Below are 18,768 nucleotides of genomic sequence, written 5' to 3'. Positions count from 1 at the left end.
TTTCACCTCACCTCACCTCTCATGTCATGACAGATTAACTTTACCATTATGAAAGAATCGGATGATCCTTAACTTCTTTTGAGTAATATAATAAGTGCGGACGAGTTCAAGCAGCCACACACATGATTGGGAAGGACTTCCGCCCGTGTACCCCCTCCTATCGTTGTATATGTAAGGGGGCGGTCGGGTAGCCTTGTGGTTAAAGCGTTCGCTCGTCACGCCGAAGACCCGGGTTCGATTCCCAACATGGGTACAATGTGTGAAGCCCATTTCTGGTGTCCCCCGCAGTGATATTGCTGGAATATTGCTAAAAGCGGCGTAAAACCATATTCACTCACTGTACATGTAAGCATTGCTGCTCAATCGTTTTAGCTATACAGTAAACTACGGTTATAACGAACTGATGGATATAACGAACTGTATATTTTTGGCCTCGCCCATTTGTATATGTGCTGTATATATGCTTATAACGAACAACGGTTATTACGAACTAAAATAAGTGGTCCCTTTGAGTTCGTTATAACCGTAGTTTACTATATATATATATATATATATATTTGAAGGGGGTACGGGCGGAAGTCTTGTACATGATTGCACGATAGTCCCAATATGAGTGAAATAATCTTGAACTTGACGTAACACCCCATTTCACCTCACCCATAAGTAATTTATAATATCTCCAGGTAGGGACCCTGACTGAGGCGTGTTGATAGCTGTTCATTTGCAGTGGTCGAGGACGATACGCCAGAGAGCTGTCTACATGACCAATCAAACGTCAAGGGAAAACCATGGCTGGATGTCCCAAATTTCCACAAGTCATGAAGAATCAAATGATCACAACCGACGAACACGACGGGGCCCAATTTTTTACTCTGAACGACGTTTTAATGGATGTGTCTATAGATTTTACTTCCGCTTCAAAACCACACGGTATGAGAATCGTGTGTTCTCTCGCAGCAATAAATTGTTCGGGTTTGGCTAACAGGAATGTGAGGGGAGAGGCTTGGATTTTACCCTATGGGGGTATAAAGGTTCAGGGTAGTGTTTGTTTGTTTGCTTGTTTGTTTGTTTGTTATTTAACGCCACACTCGGCAATATTCCAGCTTTTTGACCGCGGTCTGTCAATTTTCGAGTCTGGATAAGACAATCCAGCGATTGACATCATGAGCAGCGGAGTTCATAAGGGGAAGAGTGAGTATTGTTTTACGCCGCTTTAAGCAATATTCCAGCAATATCACGACGGGGGGCACCAGAAATGGGCTTCACACATTGTACCCATGTGGGGAATCGAACCCAGGTCTACGGCATGACGAGCGAACACTTTAACCACAAGGCTACCCCCACCGCCCCTGATGAGGGGAAGAGAGAGCCTCGATGATTATCCAAGATCAGGAAAACCATTCAACTGCCATCACTGAGGAAAACTGTAGTCACTGTACTGGTAATGGGAGTATTCAATAACGACGAAAGTGAGCAACATGTGGTCCCTACTTATCTGACTGACCCGTAAAGATTCCGGGGTAGAATAGGTCTTCAGCAACCCATGCTTGCCGTAAAAAGGTGACTATGCTTGTCGTAAAAAGGCGACTAACGGGATCGGGTGGTCAGGCTCGCTGACTTGGTTGATGCATGTCATCGATCCCAATTGCGTGGATCGATGCTCATGATGTCAATCACTGGATTGTCTGGTCCAGACTCGATTATTTACAGAGCGCCGTCATATAGCTGTAATATTGCTGAGTGCGGCGTTAAACAACAAATCTTTTCTGACTGTTTACTTGACCAACACAGGGAACACCAAAGTGCGATAAGATTATATAACCTTCATTGATAACAGCTCGATTACTCAGGGCGATGTTATCTCCCTCTGGTTTGATGTGAGTGTAAACACCGTCTGGTAACTTTATCTGTGTGCACGTTTCACCCCGCGTGTGTTAATTCTTTAAGCAAAGTTTTGGTGTTTATGTCTAGACAGGTGTTGAAGACGACGATTCCTGGCGTCTCTCTTCACCTTTACATCTGTGAGCATGTTTGTTTGTTTGTTTGTTGTTTGACGCCGCTCTCAGCAATATTCCAGCTATATTCTAGCGGTCTGTTATTAATCAAGTCTGGACCAGACAATCCAGTGATTGACATCATGATGGTTGGTTTGTTGTTTTACGCCGCACTCGGCAATATTCCAGCTATATGACGGCGGTCTGTAAATAATCGAGTCTGGACCAGACAATCCAGTGATTAATGTCATGAGCATCGATCCACTCAATTTGGATCGATGACGAGCATCAACCAAGTCAGCGAGCCTGACCACCCGATCCCGTTTGTCGACTTTTACGACAAGCATAGTCACCTTTTACGGCAAGCATGGGTTGCTGAAGACCTATTCTACCCCGGATCTTCACGGGTCTTGACATCATGAGCATCGATCCATGTGTATATACAAGACAGTATGGGGGTACCTTTTCTATTGTTATTTCCACCCCGTGTTCTAAGCAGATATCAAAGTATTTCCTAAATACGTTTGCCCAACTGCAGTAACTTTAGAACTCTGATGTTTTGATGACACAGTTTTTTTTCCTGTGCGGCGCCAGGCAACAAATAAATACTTTTTATGAAATTTGTGTGAGTGGTGTAGCTACTTGTAGGGTGGGACATGTTTACTCCTTTTCGCGAACACCTGGTGTTATCACTGATTTTCAGTGACCCATTCATATAATATCCATCGCCATTTTGCCTGATTCCCAAATGCATCACCCGAATCTGCGAGCCTGACCACCCGATCCCGTTTGTCACCTGGCCTTTTACGACAAGCATAGTCGCCTTTTACGGCAAGCATGGTGCGCCGAAGACCTATTCTACCACCAGACTCGATTATGTACAGACCGCCGTCATATGGCTGGAATATTGCTGAGTGCGGCGTTGAACAAAATATCAGTGTGGGCGACAACTGTCTCCCTCAGCATTCATGAGAATGCCATTTTAAAGCGTTCATAAAATGTCAACGAGTATTCGTCTGCAACTTCACCGGCAGCACATGGTATAAAACGTTCTTCAGACGTCAATACACTGGTTCATATCCAGACGGACACGGTGTTGCATAATATACAGAATAATTCATCCGAAGAAACACCCGTATTGCATGGACGTCAGGGCTGTGACGAGTCCAAATTTACTACCCGGGTACCCACCCCCTTATTTCCCGACCCTACCCGGGTACCCACTGTATGTCTCAAGAGATGTCCGATTGGGAATTTATTTTAACCACATCACTTGCAAAACGTATTTAGATAAATGTTTTAAACGATCTGGTCATGCACACACTGAAGTTGACTTAAGTTATATCTTTATTCAACTATATGAAAAGTCAGGAGGAATGGGTGATAAGTCAGAAAGAAATGCGAACATTAGTGACTTGTGGTGTTACCATAGAGTTCTTTATAAGTTTTGTCATTAAACTATATATCACATGACTAACCACGGGTCCGGATAGTCCTGTAGGTACCCGGGTCCTACTCAGTACCCACCCGACCCGGGTACCCGAGTTACCCGTCCCAGCCCTAATGGACGTATTCACAGTTCTCGTGCACTGTACAGAACTACACCTTCAATGTTGCAGGTTGAAGAGGATAAATAAAGAATACCAAACAGAACACTACTGCCACAAACAAAACTGTGAAGAACCGGATTAGAATAGGTCTTCAACAACCCATGCTTGCCGTAAAAGGCGACGATGCTTGTCGAAAGAGGCGACTGACGGGATCGGTGGGTAAATCTTATAGCGTTTCCCATACTTTGTCAGCCCGGACACTATTCCTTAAAGCACCGTGCATGTTCTATTTGTTGGTGACTTTTGAGTCTATCGATAAGCAACGCATTGGTTTTTGTGACGTCATCTGCTACGCAGATCGATTGACGCTGTTTCACTGAACCGCTTCCTGGGCCCACTTGCACAAAGCGATCTTAGCGCTACGACTATCGTAAGTCTATGTTAATGTATGGGAGTTACGATCATCTTAACGCTAAGATCGCTTTGTGCAAGTGGGCCCTGGTCTTAACAATCCTGCGTTTTGACTCCACAGACTTCAGCTTGACCATTATCGGTTTGATGACAGATTTATCAATATGCTCAATTCAGTGAATGGGGACTATATTCTCCCAATCCATGATAACACCCTTTATCTTTCATAACATCAGAGAAGATTTGCAAGAGGTTTCCATCGTTGGTTTTACGGGAGGTCAAATATTTTAACGTTATTTGTTCTAGAAAACTGCTCATTCTGATTTGAAAGTCTCAGGGCTAATTATATAAACTTGACTTGGCAGATAGTTGGTCATATTTTGTACACATATCGAAACTAGAGTTTCTTTATCGTCAAGTCGCGCCGCGAGTTGAGCGTTTTCACGATGCTCCTCAAGAATGTCACTTTTCGGACGATCAACAGACCGCCTCCGTGGTCTAGTGGTAGAGCGTCCGCCCGGAGAGCGGAAGGTCCGGGGTTCGATCCCCGGCCGCGTAAAAGATGGTACTTGTTGTTACCCTGTCTGGTGCTCGGCATTATGGGGCCTTTTACGACAAGCATAGTCGCCTTTTACGGAAAGCATGGATTGCTGAAGACCTATTCTACCCCGGAATTTTCATGTATGCCGCAGTGTAAAATGAATACCCCATTCATTCACGTTACACTCCGAGCCGACCAGTTTTAGTTTCTGCTCGGCATTTAGGGGAGTGCCAACTTTAACCGTCTTTTGGTATGACGCGACCGGGGATGGAACCTTGGACCTTTCGCACTCCGGGTATTGATGTCGGGGCGGGGCGGTCGGGTAGCCTAGTGGTTAAAGGGTTCGCTCGTCACGCCCGAAGACCCGGGTTCGATTCCCGACATGGGTACTAAGTGTGAAGCCCATTTGTGGTGTCCACCGCCGTAAAACCATACTCACTCACTCACTCACTCGCACTCCGGGCGGAAGCTCTACCACTAGGCCACGGAGGAGGTCCCAACGGTGTTAAACTTCGCCTGATGTCGTGTACACAGGACCGCGTGCCACCGATCATTATGTAATTATATTTAGTTAATGTCCTCAGAAATCTACAATGCAGAGTTATTTCAGTTGGTGATTGAATAACTTGACAAAGCATGGCAGTTAGTTATTGATTTAAAGAGAAATAAAAAAACAAATGAATCTTCTTTACTGTTAGAGATTAATTATGTAAAAAGAGATTTCATTTGGAAAGACGTGAATAGAAGCTCCCGTTTTTTCGAATGGCTAAAGAAAATCGATAATTGGAAAATGGATGTTTTATACTACGAGGCAACAGGAACTATCACATAGCGAGATGATTACGCAACTGTTGGTCGAATGTTCATGTTCTGATATTTGAACATCAATCGACATATGAGTGAGCGCTTTTATAATATTCCAGGGTTATTAAGGAAGGAGTCTCCCGGAACACACTTAAAAAGGAAGCAATGGATCGACACCCATGGGCCAGAAGACCTAAAGTAACACGTGACAGCAATACGTCACGATGAAATTCTCCTTGTGCAGATGACACCAATGTTATACTACCACCACAACATTGTACAGCTTACAATTGTTCAATGAAAATTTAACTTGTTTAAGCCAAGTTTGGGCATAAAGTAGCGCTTAGAGTGAGCGCTAAATGACTGCCTCTAATCATACGACTGATACGACTCGGCTGTCGAACCGCCATTAAAGAAATGTCATTATGAATTAATAACGGATCGATGCACATAACAAATCTGTGTGTCTGCTACTCCGGACTGATGCCGACTTATACTACTAACTCTCTGAGATCCCTTGCCGCAGTTGAACCGCCGACCTTCCACTCTCCGGGCGGACGCTCTACAACTTGTACATATCATGTACATCCACGAATTTTAGTACAGTACAGTGACGACATCAGCTATTTGTAAAACTTGTAAACAGGTTCTATGGGTGAGTGAGTGAGTTGGGTTTAACGCCGCTTTTTAACAGTATTCCAGTTATATCGCGGCGTGTCAGCTTAATGTGGGAGGAAAGCCCGAAGTGATGCAGGTCTCAGACGTTTACCACTTTGGTGAAACCAACGAGCACGGGTATGGTGCTGACAAACCTAGAAACATAATCGGGGCGAACCGGGATTCGAACCCACGATCATAGGTTTCTGGCGTGCCCAAGGGACGAAACTCTGAACAGCAAATAATACTTGTATTAGATTACCTGCAGCACCTTTGTGTGCCTGTCAATGCCAGTATAAACGTCTCTCAAGAAATATGTGGATGACGACTTTCGTCAAATATCATGGAAAGTCAATAAAACTCTATTAACTGTGTCACCCTTGACAGCCTTGCATAGAAATAAGTCTTAAACTAAAACCAGGAATTGGCTTCGCACATGTGGAGAATCGCCCCCTGGCCTTCGGCGTGACAGGCGAACACTTAAACTACTTGGCAATTCATGAGTAGTAAATAAGTATAAACATGTGCTGTTTCCAAAATGAATGATTTTGATAACACGACTGAAGCCATGGTTTGTGCCCCCCTTCTTGCTGATCTGTTTCCTTATGCATATGAACCGGAACTTCTTCTCGGATTTGCAAAGTCAAAACAAGGTAAATAGGACAAGAAGCTTAACTTAAGCTTCAGGTATATCGATCTGATATCGTTTAATAACCATCAAAAAGTCAATTCACTCCACTAATTTAACGGAGACTAGTGAGACCGCCTCATTGGATCTATGCGTAAAGATTGACGAACACTCTCCAGAAGACTGTATGACAAGAGGGATGACTTCAAGTTTCCAATAGTCAACATTCCCTTTATTATTTCACCACCACAAAGGCACAATCGAGCATACTCTTTCTACCAAGGAGACTCGTACAACATTCAATGCCCCAGCAAGGCTTTCAGAATGTGTTATGGTAGACATGTGAAGGACATTTCCAAATTTGACACATCAGCGACAAAAATGGTGTCCGATGCAATTCCCAATTTCGACTTAAACCATATGTTTTCTTGGGTTTTTTTCAAGTGAAACTGATTCGCTTTTACATGTGTTTGTGACGTATGTCACCGTCGGGGCAGGATCCGCTCAACTTTTCGCGAACACCTGATATCGTCCCTGTTTGATAGTGATTCATATACACAGGTTTATGATATAGTCGGAATCGTACAATCGACACTGCTTTTAGCAAAGATATCTTGTAAATATGGAAAGGGTTTTGATGCTTTTATGTATCTCAACTTTGAACAGCTTCAGTTATATGACGACGCGTCATGCAAGCCATGGGCTTGGGACTGGTGCTGACAAACGTTAAGGCGAAATCGGATTCGAACCAAGAGTTGAAGATATCTGGCACGCCTGGGGACGACTAGGCCACCCATGCTCTCCCATGGCCATGATAAACACCATTATAAGCAATGGCAATAGGAACCATTGGTGTAGTGAACGTTTTAAGAAGGCAACTTGATCAAAATGTTATGTTTCCACTCAACGGGCGTTCAAGGACTGAATTAATAAAGTATTGACAAACCTAAGATCTTCAAATTGCTTTTGCAGCTCCCCAAAGGAGAGAAGATTCAGAACATTTCAAAAGGAAATCAGTGATTTGTCTAGATGGGTTTGTCGCCACGTAAAGACCAAAACCAGATGGTATTGTCAAAATTGAACCTCAAGATGAAAGAAAATACTCATATCTTTCGTGTTTGTCACTAAAATTGAAAACGTCCAAGCCAGAGAATAATCAGTCCCGATTATCTGCCGAAACAGATGCCATAGGGCGTAAAAGGCAAAATTGTGATGGAAATTAAATGAATGGATCACTGAAAATCGAAAATAACTGAAGCTACGTCTCAAAAGCGCTCATTATCTATTGAGTGTTCTTGCTACGTTCTTTGAAGCAACTGATTGCCCAAGTCTTCGGGGTCAAGCAAAACATATTGGACATTCAAGCATTTTTATGCAATAATGTTCATTGACAGTGTGATTTAAAGTCGACTTTTAATATGGTCGTTCATTAAAGCACTAGACGGAGGAATTAAAGGACCCTTGACTCTCGTCGCAAGACTGAAAGAGAATTGATTGCTAAAATGCTAGGAACTGAGAATTATAGACATGTCCAGCGTTCAAGAACGTTGTGATGATATGACAGCATAAAGAGCATGTACATCTACAAGTCGCTGTGCAGAGTTTGATTCATGTGTTCGAATCCCAGATGCTCTCCGGTTATGAACCTTGCACATCAGCATCATACCCTTCATCATGGGTATTCACCAAGCATCTGCATCACTTGGGCTTCCTCCCATCTGGAGCTCACGCCGTGAAAAAACAGCAATTTCCTTAAAGTAAATTCAATGTATATAATGCATTAGGGAACTAGTGGTTCAAGCGATGCTCGTCACGCCGAAGATCGGGGTTCGATTCCCCACATGAGTACAATGCGTCATGATATGGGCGAAGAATTGTTTGACACCCTTCTGACTAGATCGACCCTGGGTCTTAATTCAGTGTGACAACCCACTACTTTATCCGCTAGACTTGTCACGAGGTTTCTGGCGTGCCAAAGGGACGCAACTCTGCAGAGCGAATCGCGGCGCCTTAGACGACTGGGCCCCCCGTGCCCCCCGTGATATAACTGAAAGCGGAGTACTGTTAGACAGTTTGTCATACAAATATATCCAATACAGCCAATGCAAGTCTATAACATTTGGCAAGTCTAGATTACTGCAGTAATTCGAAAAAGTCCAGATAGATTAATACACATGTGGCTGCCAGATACCATGTATCGTACAACGAGGTAGCAATCTGTTTTGCACACCCTAGAATGACACCGCTTTAGCATCGAATCGATGCATATATTGTCTATTCTGAGTGGCGCATTAATACATAACACAACGGTCACGAGTTGTGTCATCCGGCTTATTGATTATCATTCAAACCTTGTGTGGCCCTCCACCAAAACGTTTCCTCCATATCTGGATTATCAAGGCGATGATAATAAAGAACATTTATTAACTCAAAAGCATAAGGTCTCGACACAGACATGAGTGAATTCGACTGAAACACGAGTAAGTTATCAAAGAATTTCAACCAACCTCAGGTCAGCACCAGCCACGGACCTGGAATTCGATTTTTGATATGTTTGATACCAGTTATCTCTAATGGTTTCTCACCCACATGTCTGTATAAACCTGTATAATCACCACTGTTATATCATCACCGTGCCTACTGCCATTTGACTATCCAGTGTCGGGGCGGTCGGGTAGCCTTGTGGTTGAAGCGTTCGCTCGTCACGCCGAAGACATGGGTTCGATTCTCGACATGGGTACAATGCGTCAAGCCCATTTCTGGTGTCCCCCGCCGTGATGTTGCTGGACTATTGCTTAAAGCGGCGTAAAACCAAACTCACTCACTCACTATCCGGTGTCATCACACGTCACATTATCACCAAGTCAACTGCCATGATTGAACTATTACACTACGTCATGACTGTTATGTAACTTGTAACATCTGTCGACATTATACCACGTTTATTATCAGTCCTGCGTAAATAAATAAATAAATAAATAAATAAATAAATAAATAAATAAATAAATAAATAAATAAATAAATAAAACCAGTAATGCTTCCATGTTTTGCACTTATCTCAGAATTAGTAACGTGTCTGAGAATGTCAGCATGGCCTTTCACGATAATTAAGAATAAAACATATGTCTATGTTTGACTATCCAAAGCTACATTCAACACCATTTAGAAGGCTACTTGAATCCATCTATACGACGCTCTTGCCGATGAAAGTCCTGCTCAAACCAAACAACGTTTGACACTTTGCGACATGGCACGGCTTGCGAACAATCATTGTTTTCAGTGTTTAATATGTCATTTTGTCTTCATGACACCTAGCGATATCGATATTCTGTCGACACGATGAATGCCCTCCTTTTCTTCAATACAAACACGGGTCATGAAATGTTTGTTCAGGTGACATAATAAGATACCAACTGTGTGATATGTAATCCCTGTATCGATCTGAAGCTAGTTTGCAATAACAGGTTGCCGGCGTTACGGCCAAACATACATATTATGTGAAGAGTGTGGCCTCTCGTTACCATGCCCCATAATGATCCATAAAGTGAATTATTCATTGACGCTGGTCTAACCAGATGGACAGACCATGCGGTATTATCTGTCAATACCAATTCATAAAGAATGAGCTTCATCGCAAACATCACAACACCAAGCTTCATCGCCTTCATCATATCACCAAACTTCATCACATTCATCATATCACCATGCTTCATCACATTCATCATATCACCATGCTTCATCGCATTCATCATATCACCATGCTTCATCACATTCATCATATCACCATACTTCATCACATTCATCATATCACCATGCTCCATCACATTCATCATATCACCATGCTTCATCACATTCATCATATCACCATGCTTCATCGCATTTATAATATCACCAAGCTTCATCACATTCAACATATCACCACGCTTCATCACATTCAACATATCACCATGCTTCATCACATTCATCATATCACCATGCTTCATCACATTCATCATATCACCATGCTTCATCGCATTCATCATATCACCATGCTTCATCACATTCGACATATCAGCATGCTTCATCGCATTCATCATATCACCAAACTTCATCACATTCATCATATCACCATGCTTTATCACATTCAACATATCACCATACTTAATCGCTTTCACTATATCACCATGCTGCCAGAAAGCCCAAAGTGACGCTGCTCGTTTTTATACATAACCTGTGGATGCTCGCGCAGCTATGAGATAAAGCTTTGTACGTTGAGTTTCGGCGCCCCAGACCATCTTTATCGGTTGCCATATACGGTTGCAATGAAATAGTCTCACCGCCGGAAACCAACCATTTTCCCAATAACCTTGTGTTAACAATCTTGCTGAACCATAAATTATTCTCGTTGTTTGTGTTCAAATAATGCTTCATCACTGTATGCACTTGAAGCAATTTAACTCTCACCTTCCGGAACTCGTCTTGAAAGCACTGACGGAAACAGTCAAGTTTTTCTTAATGCATAGCGTGTAACTCGTTTTTTAAGATGTATGCACTCTGCGACTGAGTGTTTTATGCGTTATTTAAATGTCATCGCTCATTGAGTGTTTATAAACACACTAAAGCCGAATTTTTTATCAGATGGGCACCAGCGCAGCGATTCTGCGCCATCTGTGCAATTATCACCACACGAAGGTAAGTATTTCTCAAATTAATACATGCTAGGAAATGCACGTCTTAACCGAGGTCCATATGACCAACTTTTGAATTGTACGTATCATTTGGTCGTGTACAGTCAGTTCTTATCGGGAAACATACGCAAATACGGTCATTGCATGTAATTGTATTTGTGTTTGTTTCATAAGTGTAAAATCCTGTTTTTGGCCCCGTGTATTCATAAATCCGTTAAAACGGTTCATTTTGAATAGCTTTGAAACTATCACGCGAACTAGCCAATAGTTGCTACCTTATTCGGCGTTCTATTACAATTACCGTTCTACTAAAGTGGGAAATGACATGAATATTCAACAAAAATACTGTTAACTGGGAATTGGGTATTCTGAAAAATATCCACATATAGTCATTTGCAAATTAGTATGCGCTGAAGCGTTAGCCATGATACAGACTTGTCTGATCATACAAAAAGTAGCCAATGTGTTGATAAAATCTGGAACGATTTACGTGAAGACACTTTAACGATTTGCTCTGTATGCATGTTTTATGCATCTGAAACATAAACTGATCCATAAACGTTTTCCAAAGTATTTAGGTTTGGGTTTCCCATATCAATACCGCGCTAGGCAATCGATTGGTTCGATAAAAGTAGTCATGTAAAAGAGTGGTGATACTCAACATATCTAGTAAGTACATACTTTCATATCATTCTTCAGAGTTACTTCTATTAAATGTATCTGAGGAACATACATTTTGATAGTTTGGGTGGAGGGATGTACACCAAACTGTATATTGTATATATATACATATACCCTCTTTGTATCACGTCATATACCATCATTGTATCAGCTAATATACCCTCATTGTATCACGTAATATACTCTCATTGTATCACGTCATATACCATCATTGTATCCCGTAATATACCCTCATTGTATCACGTCATATATGTTCATTGTATTTCGTCATATACCGTCAATGTATCACGTCATATACCAAAATTGTATCACGTCATATACTTTCATTGTTTACGTCATACACCATCATTGTACTACGTCATATACTTTCATTGTATCACGTCATATACCATCATTTTATCACGTCATATACCATAATTGTATAACGTTATATACCCTCATTGTCTCACTCAATGTGCCCTTATTTAAGCACGTCATATACACTCATTGTATCACGTCATATGCACTCATTGTACCACGTAAAATACCCTCACTGTATCAAGTCATATACCATCATTGTGTCACGTCAAATATCCTCACTGTACCACGCCAAATACCCTTATTGTATCACGTCACAAACCCTCATTGTATTTCGTCAAATATCCTCACTGTACTACTTCAATTGCAATCATTGTATCACGCCAAATACCCTCATTGTACCACGTCAAATATTCTAATTGTATGACGTCAAATATCCCCACTGTAACACGTCAAATACCCTCGTTGTGTCACGTCAAATACCCTCACAGTATCACGTCAAATATCCTCACTTAATCACGTATATGCCCTAATGACAAAAGACTTCATGTTCCGGAACCAGTATGGCGCTGGACGTTAGATCCTAGTATATCCTTGAACATAACGTTTAGAGAAGTAACAATCTGTTGTGGAATCAGTCAACGTCAAGAGCACTTCGAACATATTATTCCTGGCTACCCCGATACTGCGTCTTAGTTTAATATTGGATATGTGACAGGGACTTATAGTTTTGCTGACATTCTGACATTAAAGTAATACTGATATATGCAGAAAGTCAACGAGAGATTAAAGCAATGACAAGAATGGTTTATTGTAATGTATTAATGAATGTGGATACTTATAATGCGGTATATCCAAACCCCTAAGCACGCACAAAGCGCCACATTGTTACCCAGTCAACGGATCAGTGTGCACCTGATTTTTATACTTTTTTTATATACAAATGAGGTACGAGCTTTATGACGAATACATTGAGCCAGGGAGAGTTTAAAGTCATCCTGACATATTCATAGAGCCAAGTGGAGTTTAAAGAAATAATGGTTAATATACAAGAACCAAGGAAGGGTTAAAGTCATACTGCCAAGTGCATGGAGACAAGGAGATCTGAAAGGCATACGGAAATTTGCAGTGTGCCCAAGTCAAATTTCAAAACTATCTGTCGAGCACGGCGACTTTGACAACACGTAAATTTTTTGTGTCCAGCATACACAGAACTGAAATATTGTCGTGAGCTTTAATTGTTTTACAACACAGTCCACTTGCAGTTCAATACACCTGTTCCATCCTTTCGCAAGGTCATTTGTCCCGGTTTTGAAGGTCAAATCCTGGTCATTTTCCCAACACTGAATCCGAACCCGAAATTCCTTCACCCAACGTGAAGTCATATAATTGGTCGGCCTCTCCAGAAAATGAATTCCTTAATATTCTTCAGGGATTGACCTTCTTGGGTAAGCAATAATGATGACGGATTTATACCAAGTGTTTTCTAAGGAGAAGAGTGGGGACCCGAGGTCATATATTAGCAAGTCAATGGACTGAAGCACGAACTATTGGGTACGTTGACTCCCTGCAGGTCAATACTAATATATGTCCCATCAAAGCATACATGTAACAACCTAGATATGCCAGCCTAAAACTGTTCTGATGTCCTCTCGAAGCTTATTATGCCTCTTATCGCTGCTCCCAGGTGCCGCTTCTCTGCCGAAATGGGGTCGAGTGGTTTGTGTACACGTATTTCATATATCTATTCGTTCCACAGACTCAATTACCAGAATTATGGCACTGAAATTTCCACCTATTGTTGTGGGAATTTCAGTGATCAATACTGACTCTAATCTGCCAGCCATATGCTTGGAAAGGCCGATTTCACTTTGTTTGCCGTCCCGCTACGCTAAGACATCACTGATTGCTGAAACCCATTCAATCACATCTTCATCCGCTGGGCATTCTCAGATAAAAATCCATTCGTTTGTTCTTATGAGTCCCGGGAGAAAACGTTCCTCTTCCTTTTCCTTTTATTTGATACTGATCTCTTTTTTGAGATATTGTGTCAACTTGATAAAAAGCGAAATATGATAAGAACCATTTTGACCGACATGATCTGATTTATTTTAGAAATGAGCAAATTTAGACATCCTTGTGTAGTTATCAAATGTATCGCTTTATAGAAGATTTTGACTTGGTTCTTTTCAACACTTACATGTTTTGGACTCAAACAAGGTTATATGCAGGAGGAAGGATGACTTTACATGTTTTCGAGAAGCGTGTTTATTGCAACAAGACTATGACCCATGTTGACCCAAAGTTCATTTTTCTCTTAAAATTTGAAAAGTCAACCTATTTCATTCACTTTCAGAACTTGATCAAACTTGACATAAAAAAAGCTAAAAACGTTATTTGTCCTTATATGATGATGTTCTTTAGTTTCATTTGGTAATTTTCAGTGGACACAAAACGTCATTACCATAGCAACCATTTTCGAATTCATTAAATATAAAACGTCAACGCCCGAGAATAACCAGTCTCGATTATTCTAACGCAACAGATTCCATTGGGCTTAAAATTATGTAAAGTTTATGAAATGGATCACTGAAGATGATACCAGGTGTTCACGAATAGGGTAAGCATGTCCTGCCCCAAAACCGTTTGGAGGTACAGGTTTTCACAATTTAAACAGATATCTTTCGGGGTCTGATGCTTTTGAATAGGGACGTGACGATTCATCGAATGATCGATTTATGAGGTGAAATTGGGTTTAACGTCGCGTCCAAGATATAGCGACGTGCATGCGCGTGTATGTGTGTGTGTGGCTGCTTGTACTAGTCCGGATTGATGCCGATTTATAGTGCTAGCTCACTGAGATACCATGCCGCAGTTTAACATGAATACCCCACTCAGACACAGTATACTGACTCCGAGCCGACCAGTCCTTGTTTTAGCCCCTTAATGCCGAGCGCCAGACAGGGTAACAACAAGTACAATCTTTTAACGTCTTTTTGTATGACGCGGCCCGGGATCGAACCCTGGACCTTCTGCTCTCCGGGCGGACGCTCTACCACTAGACCAGGGAGGCGGTCGATAGATTTATGTTATACCCTGTACCACAATATGTCCGAAGCGAAACGATATAAGTATATTTAAGGGTGAGATGTAAGAAAAGAAGAAGAAGAAATGTAAAATAGTACTTTCTGTCCGTGTGTACTTGAGGTCTCAAGTCACTTTTCATAAGTTAAATACAAAACGCCAACGCCAGAGTATAACCAGTCTCAATTATTCGACGAAACATTTTCCATTGGGTGTGAAGGCAAAAACTACATTATTGCACCACCGATGACCAGTGCTGACACCAGGTGTTCGCGAAAAGGGAACACAGAATAACTCAAATCTACTATATGTGGTTTGGTTGGCCTTCTATCCAGGAGTGAATGAGTGAGTTGGTTTTTACGCCGCTTTTAACAGTATTCCAGTTAATCGCGGCGTGTCAGCTTAATGTGGGAGGAAAGCCAGAAGTGATGCAGGTCTCAGACGTTTATCATTTCGGTGAAACCCACGAGCACGGGTATGGTGCTGACAAACTTAGAAACATAATCGGGGCGAACCGGGATTCGAACCCACAATCATAGGTTTCTGGCGTGTCCAAGGGACGCAACTCTGCCCAGCAAATCGCGGCGCCTTAGACGACTGGGCCACCCGTGCCCCTTCCTTCTATCCAGGACATTGCTTTGGGCTTTAATCACTCATGAAGATGACACGCCTTCATGCAAGTGACATACTGTCAAAAGCGGGGTTAAACCCAACTCACTCACTCTGTCACACACACACTCTATTCTCTCCCTATGGTATGGATATTTTTACCAGTATGTATCATGTATCATCTATCGTACCGTGTATCGTATCGTGACCTCACTATCGATATATGTATCGTGCCAGATTGTATCATTGCAACCCGACTATTGACAATCTGTGAAAGGTTTTTCGTTTCCTTGTTTCGTTTGTTGTTGTTGTTGTTGTTGTTGTTTAACGCCGCACTCAGCAATATTACAGCATAGAGCCATTGGCCCCCATTATATTATATTATTCCAGTCAGCTTTCTATCGAATTGATTGGTAGTAAGACTATATTATAATTCTATGCGCATTTCTTTGATGTTACCCTTCTTGTGTTAAGCTAAGATTGTTTGGTGGAGCGTAACACAGTTTTAGCCAAGTACTAGTATTGATTCATGGAGTCGCGGGTTGCTATGAATCCATACCATGTGGCCCCACTTGAATGGGGGATATTTTCAGCAATAATTCACTGGTGACAGACAGTGACAAACCAATAAAGTTAAGTGAGCGACTGAGTTTGTTTTAACGCCACTTTGAACATTTTTTTATAGTTTTATCATGGCGTGTCAAATTAATGTGGAGTAAAAGTGATGCAGGTCTTAGATGTTTGTTGGGGTTTTTTGTTGGGTTTTTTTTTGGGGGGGTGGGGGGGGGTGGGGGGGTGGGGTGGGGGGGGGGGGGGGGGGTTGAAACCCACGAGTACGGCATGGTGCTAACACACCAATGGGCCATAAGGGGGTGGCGAATCCAGGACTCGAACCGTGAACAATCACTTCTGTATACGTGTAGTACATAACTGTTGACCACTTGGCGAGATTCCATGACTAATTCCATTACATGTATATGTAATTTTACTCTACACAGTGTAATGCCATGCTCATTTGTATTGCTACCATGACATTGATAAATGTTTGATTCTGATTGGTTAAAATGAGGTATTAAATTTCCATTTGATACTTATAAACTGAGCCTTATCACACAAAACACGTGCTTATCAATCCATGGATAACCTATATATGGATCCATACAAAATGGCTGCCGATAGCCCATCAGGACTGTATACGTTCAATGTAGGAACATTATCGGGGGGGGGCTAGACTTTAAATGGTTTATAACATTTAATAACATGGAAAATAACATTTAACGAACCACGTACTAAAGTTTGTCTTAGGCAGCAGAAATACATCAAGTTAAAAAAAAATCAAGATCGCGACTGTAACGCGAATTTTTCGCGCGATCAAGGTGTACGGCATTGTCAAAACAAACAAACCAAGAACCGTAGCGCAAACGAGGATCCGTCTGTTTTGTGAATCCTAAAGCTTTGTAAAAAAAAGTGTACATGTAAAGAATCACTTACTTCATGAATGTGACGACACCAAGGTTGGCTATGTCCTGTTGAAGAAGACGCCAAGAATCTTTTAACACAACTTTCTGTTCCTCCGTAAGACGTTCGTATCCAACGTTGACGTAATCATCCTTTGTGCACACCGCCCCCATCGTCGTGTAGTCGACAATGTCCACTGATGTCACAGATTTCACAGAATCACAGAATCACAGAGAAACAGGCTTCAGTAGATCCCCATTACAACAGGCCTGAAAAACAAGGTGATAATATTCGAAAAGCGGTGCTGGGTATTTCAGTTCAACTCTAATCCAGAAGAGTTATTTAACTATAACGAATCTAAAAGGTGCTTAACATACTTAGTCAATTCAACACATCGTGTCGTAAAAAAATCGAGAATCAAGAATATTTTATACACACTGATACCGACATCATGTAGTCAATGTCCATAAACAAAACTGAATGTATTATATTCTACATATTTCCAAACGTAAGATAGGCAACTCACATACACAATATAACACACAGCAACCAATGTATATCCAAAAGCAATTTTGAAAATTATTAAACTCGATTTTATAATCCGATCACGCCCCGGGTTCCAGTAAGGATTAATTCAAGAATGTTATAATTGAACACACCACAAACGTTCTCCTAATATAAAATACGTGACAGAAAAATCAATTATCTTGTAGTTCTCGAAAGACTCTGTTCCCTAAATCCTTTAGCTGGAACAGTTGATTCTATAGTAAACCTCCTCCATACATCATAAGGATGGGTCCAGTTATTTTCAGCACAAGGAAGGGTTACCTTTCGGTGACAACACTTCAAGTATTCATTCAGCCAAGTTGTTTCTGTGTTTGTGAAAGCAACTGCACAGAACCAAGATGTTGTGGACGTGTTGAGCACTTAGGACTCGTTTGGCGTATTAGATAAACACTGATCCCTTCATGAAAAATTCAGAAACTGGACACTGTCCAGGTTAACTTAATGCTCCAACTGCCTTATTCTGTGGATCAAGTTTCGAGATGTAGACGGTAAATGGCGACGGACATTGATCACTTTCGTATAATAACCACCACAGATCTTCTGTTACAGCAGAATAAAGACACAGTTCCTGTGGAAGAACTTTTACTGTCCATCAGACCTCTACCACAAACGACGTTTTGCCATCAACAAAATCTCTGACAGTGTCTTTTTCATAGGTTGCTGGGGGCGGCTTGGATGGTCGTCTCGATCCAATTGAATGAACAATCCTAGTAGATTAGAGAAATGTCCAGTTTGAGAGAAGATTGATTAAATACTGACCAGATCCGGTGATAGACTCCGTCTCATCAAAATGTCTTCGATCACCGTATATTGACTTGGT

General features: G+C 41.6%; 1 protein-coding gene across 1 annotated transcript in view; it reads right to left on the bottom strand.

Annotated features, from left to right (window-relative positions):
• LOC124111212 (neuroglobin-like) overlaps window positions 1-18,563 on the bottom strand; it is a 103,515-nt gene extending 84,952 nt beyond the window's left edge. The window contains exons 1-2 of the mRNA XM_048394221.1: window positions 18,210-18,563; window positions 17,415-17,650 (exon numbers count right to left, since the gene is read on the bottom strand). Coding sequence (XP_048250178.1) covers window positions 17,415-17,554 — 140 coding nt within the window. The 5' untranslated portion in view covers window positions 17,555-17,650; window positions 18,210-18,563. The remainder of the gene's footprint in view (window positions 1-17,414; window positions 17,651-18,209) is intronic.
• Between the last annotated feature and the right edge of the window lie 205 nt (window positions 18,564-18,768).

Source organism: Haliotis rufescens, unplaced genomic scaffold (genome assembly GCF_023055435.1).
Source record: "Haliotis rufescens isolate VD_foot unplaced genomic scaffold, xgHalRufe1.0.p SCAF_13, whole genome shotgun sequence".
NCBI lineage: Eukaryota > Metazoa > Mollusca > Gastropoda > Lepetellida > Haliotidae > Haliotis > Haliotis rufescens.
Note: the sequence above shows the minus strand (reverse complement) of the source record. Positions and strands in the feature narration are given on the sequence as shown.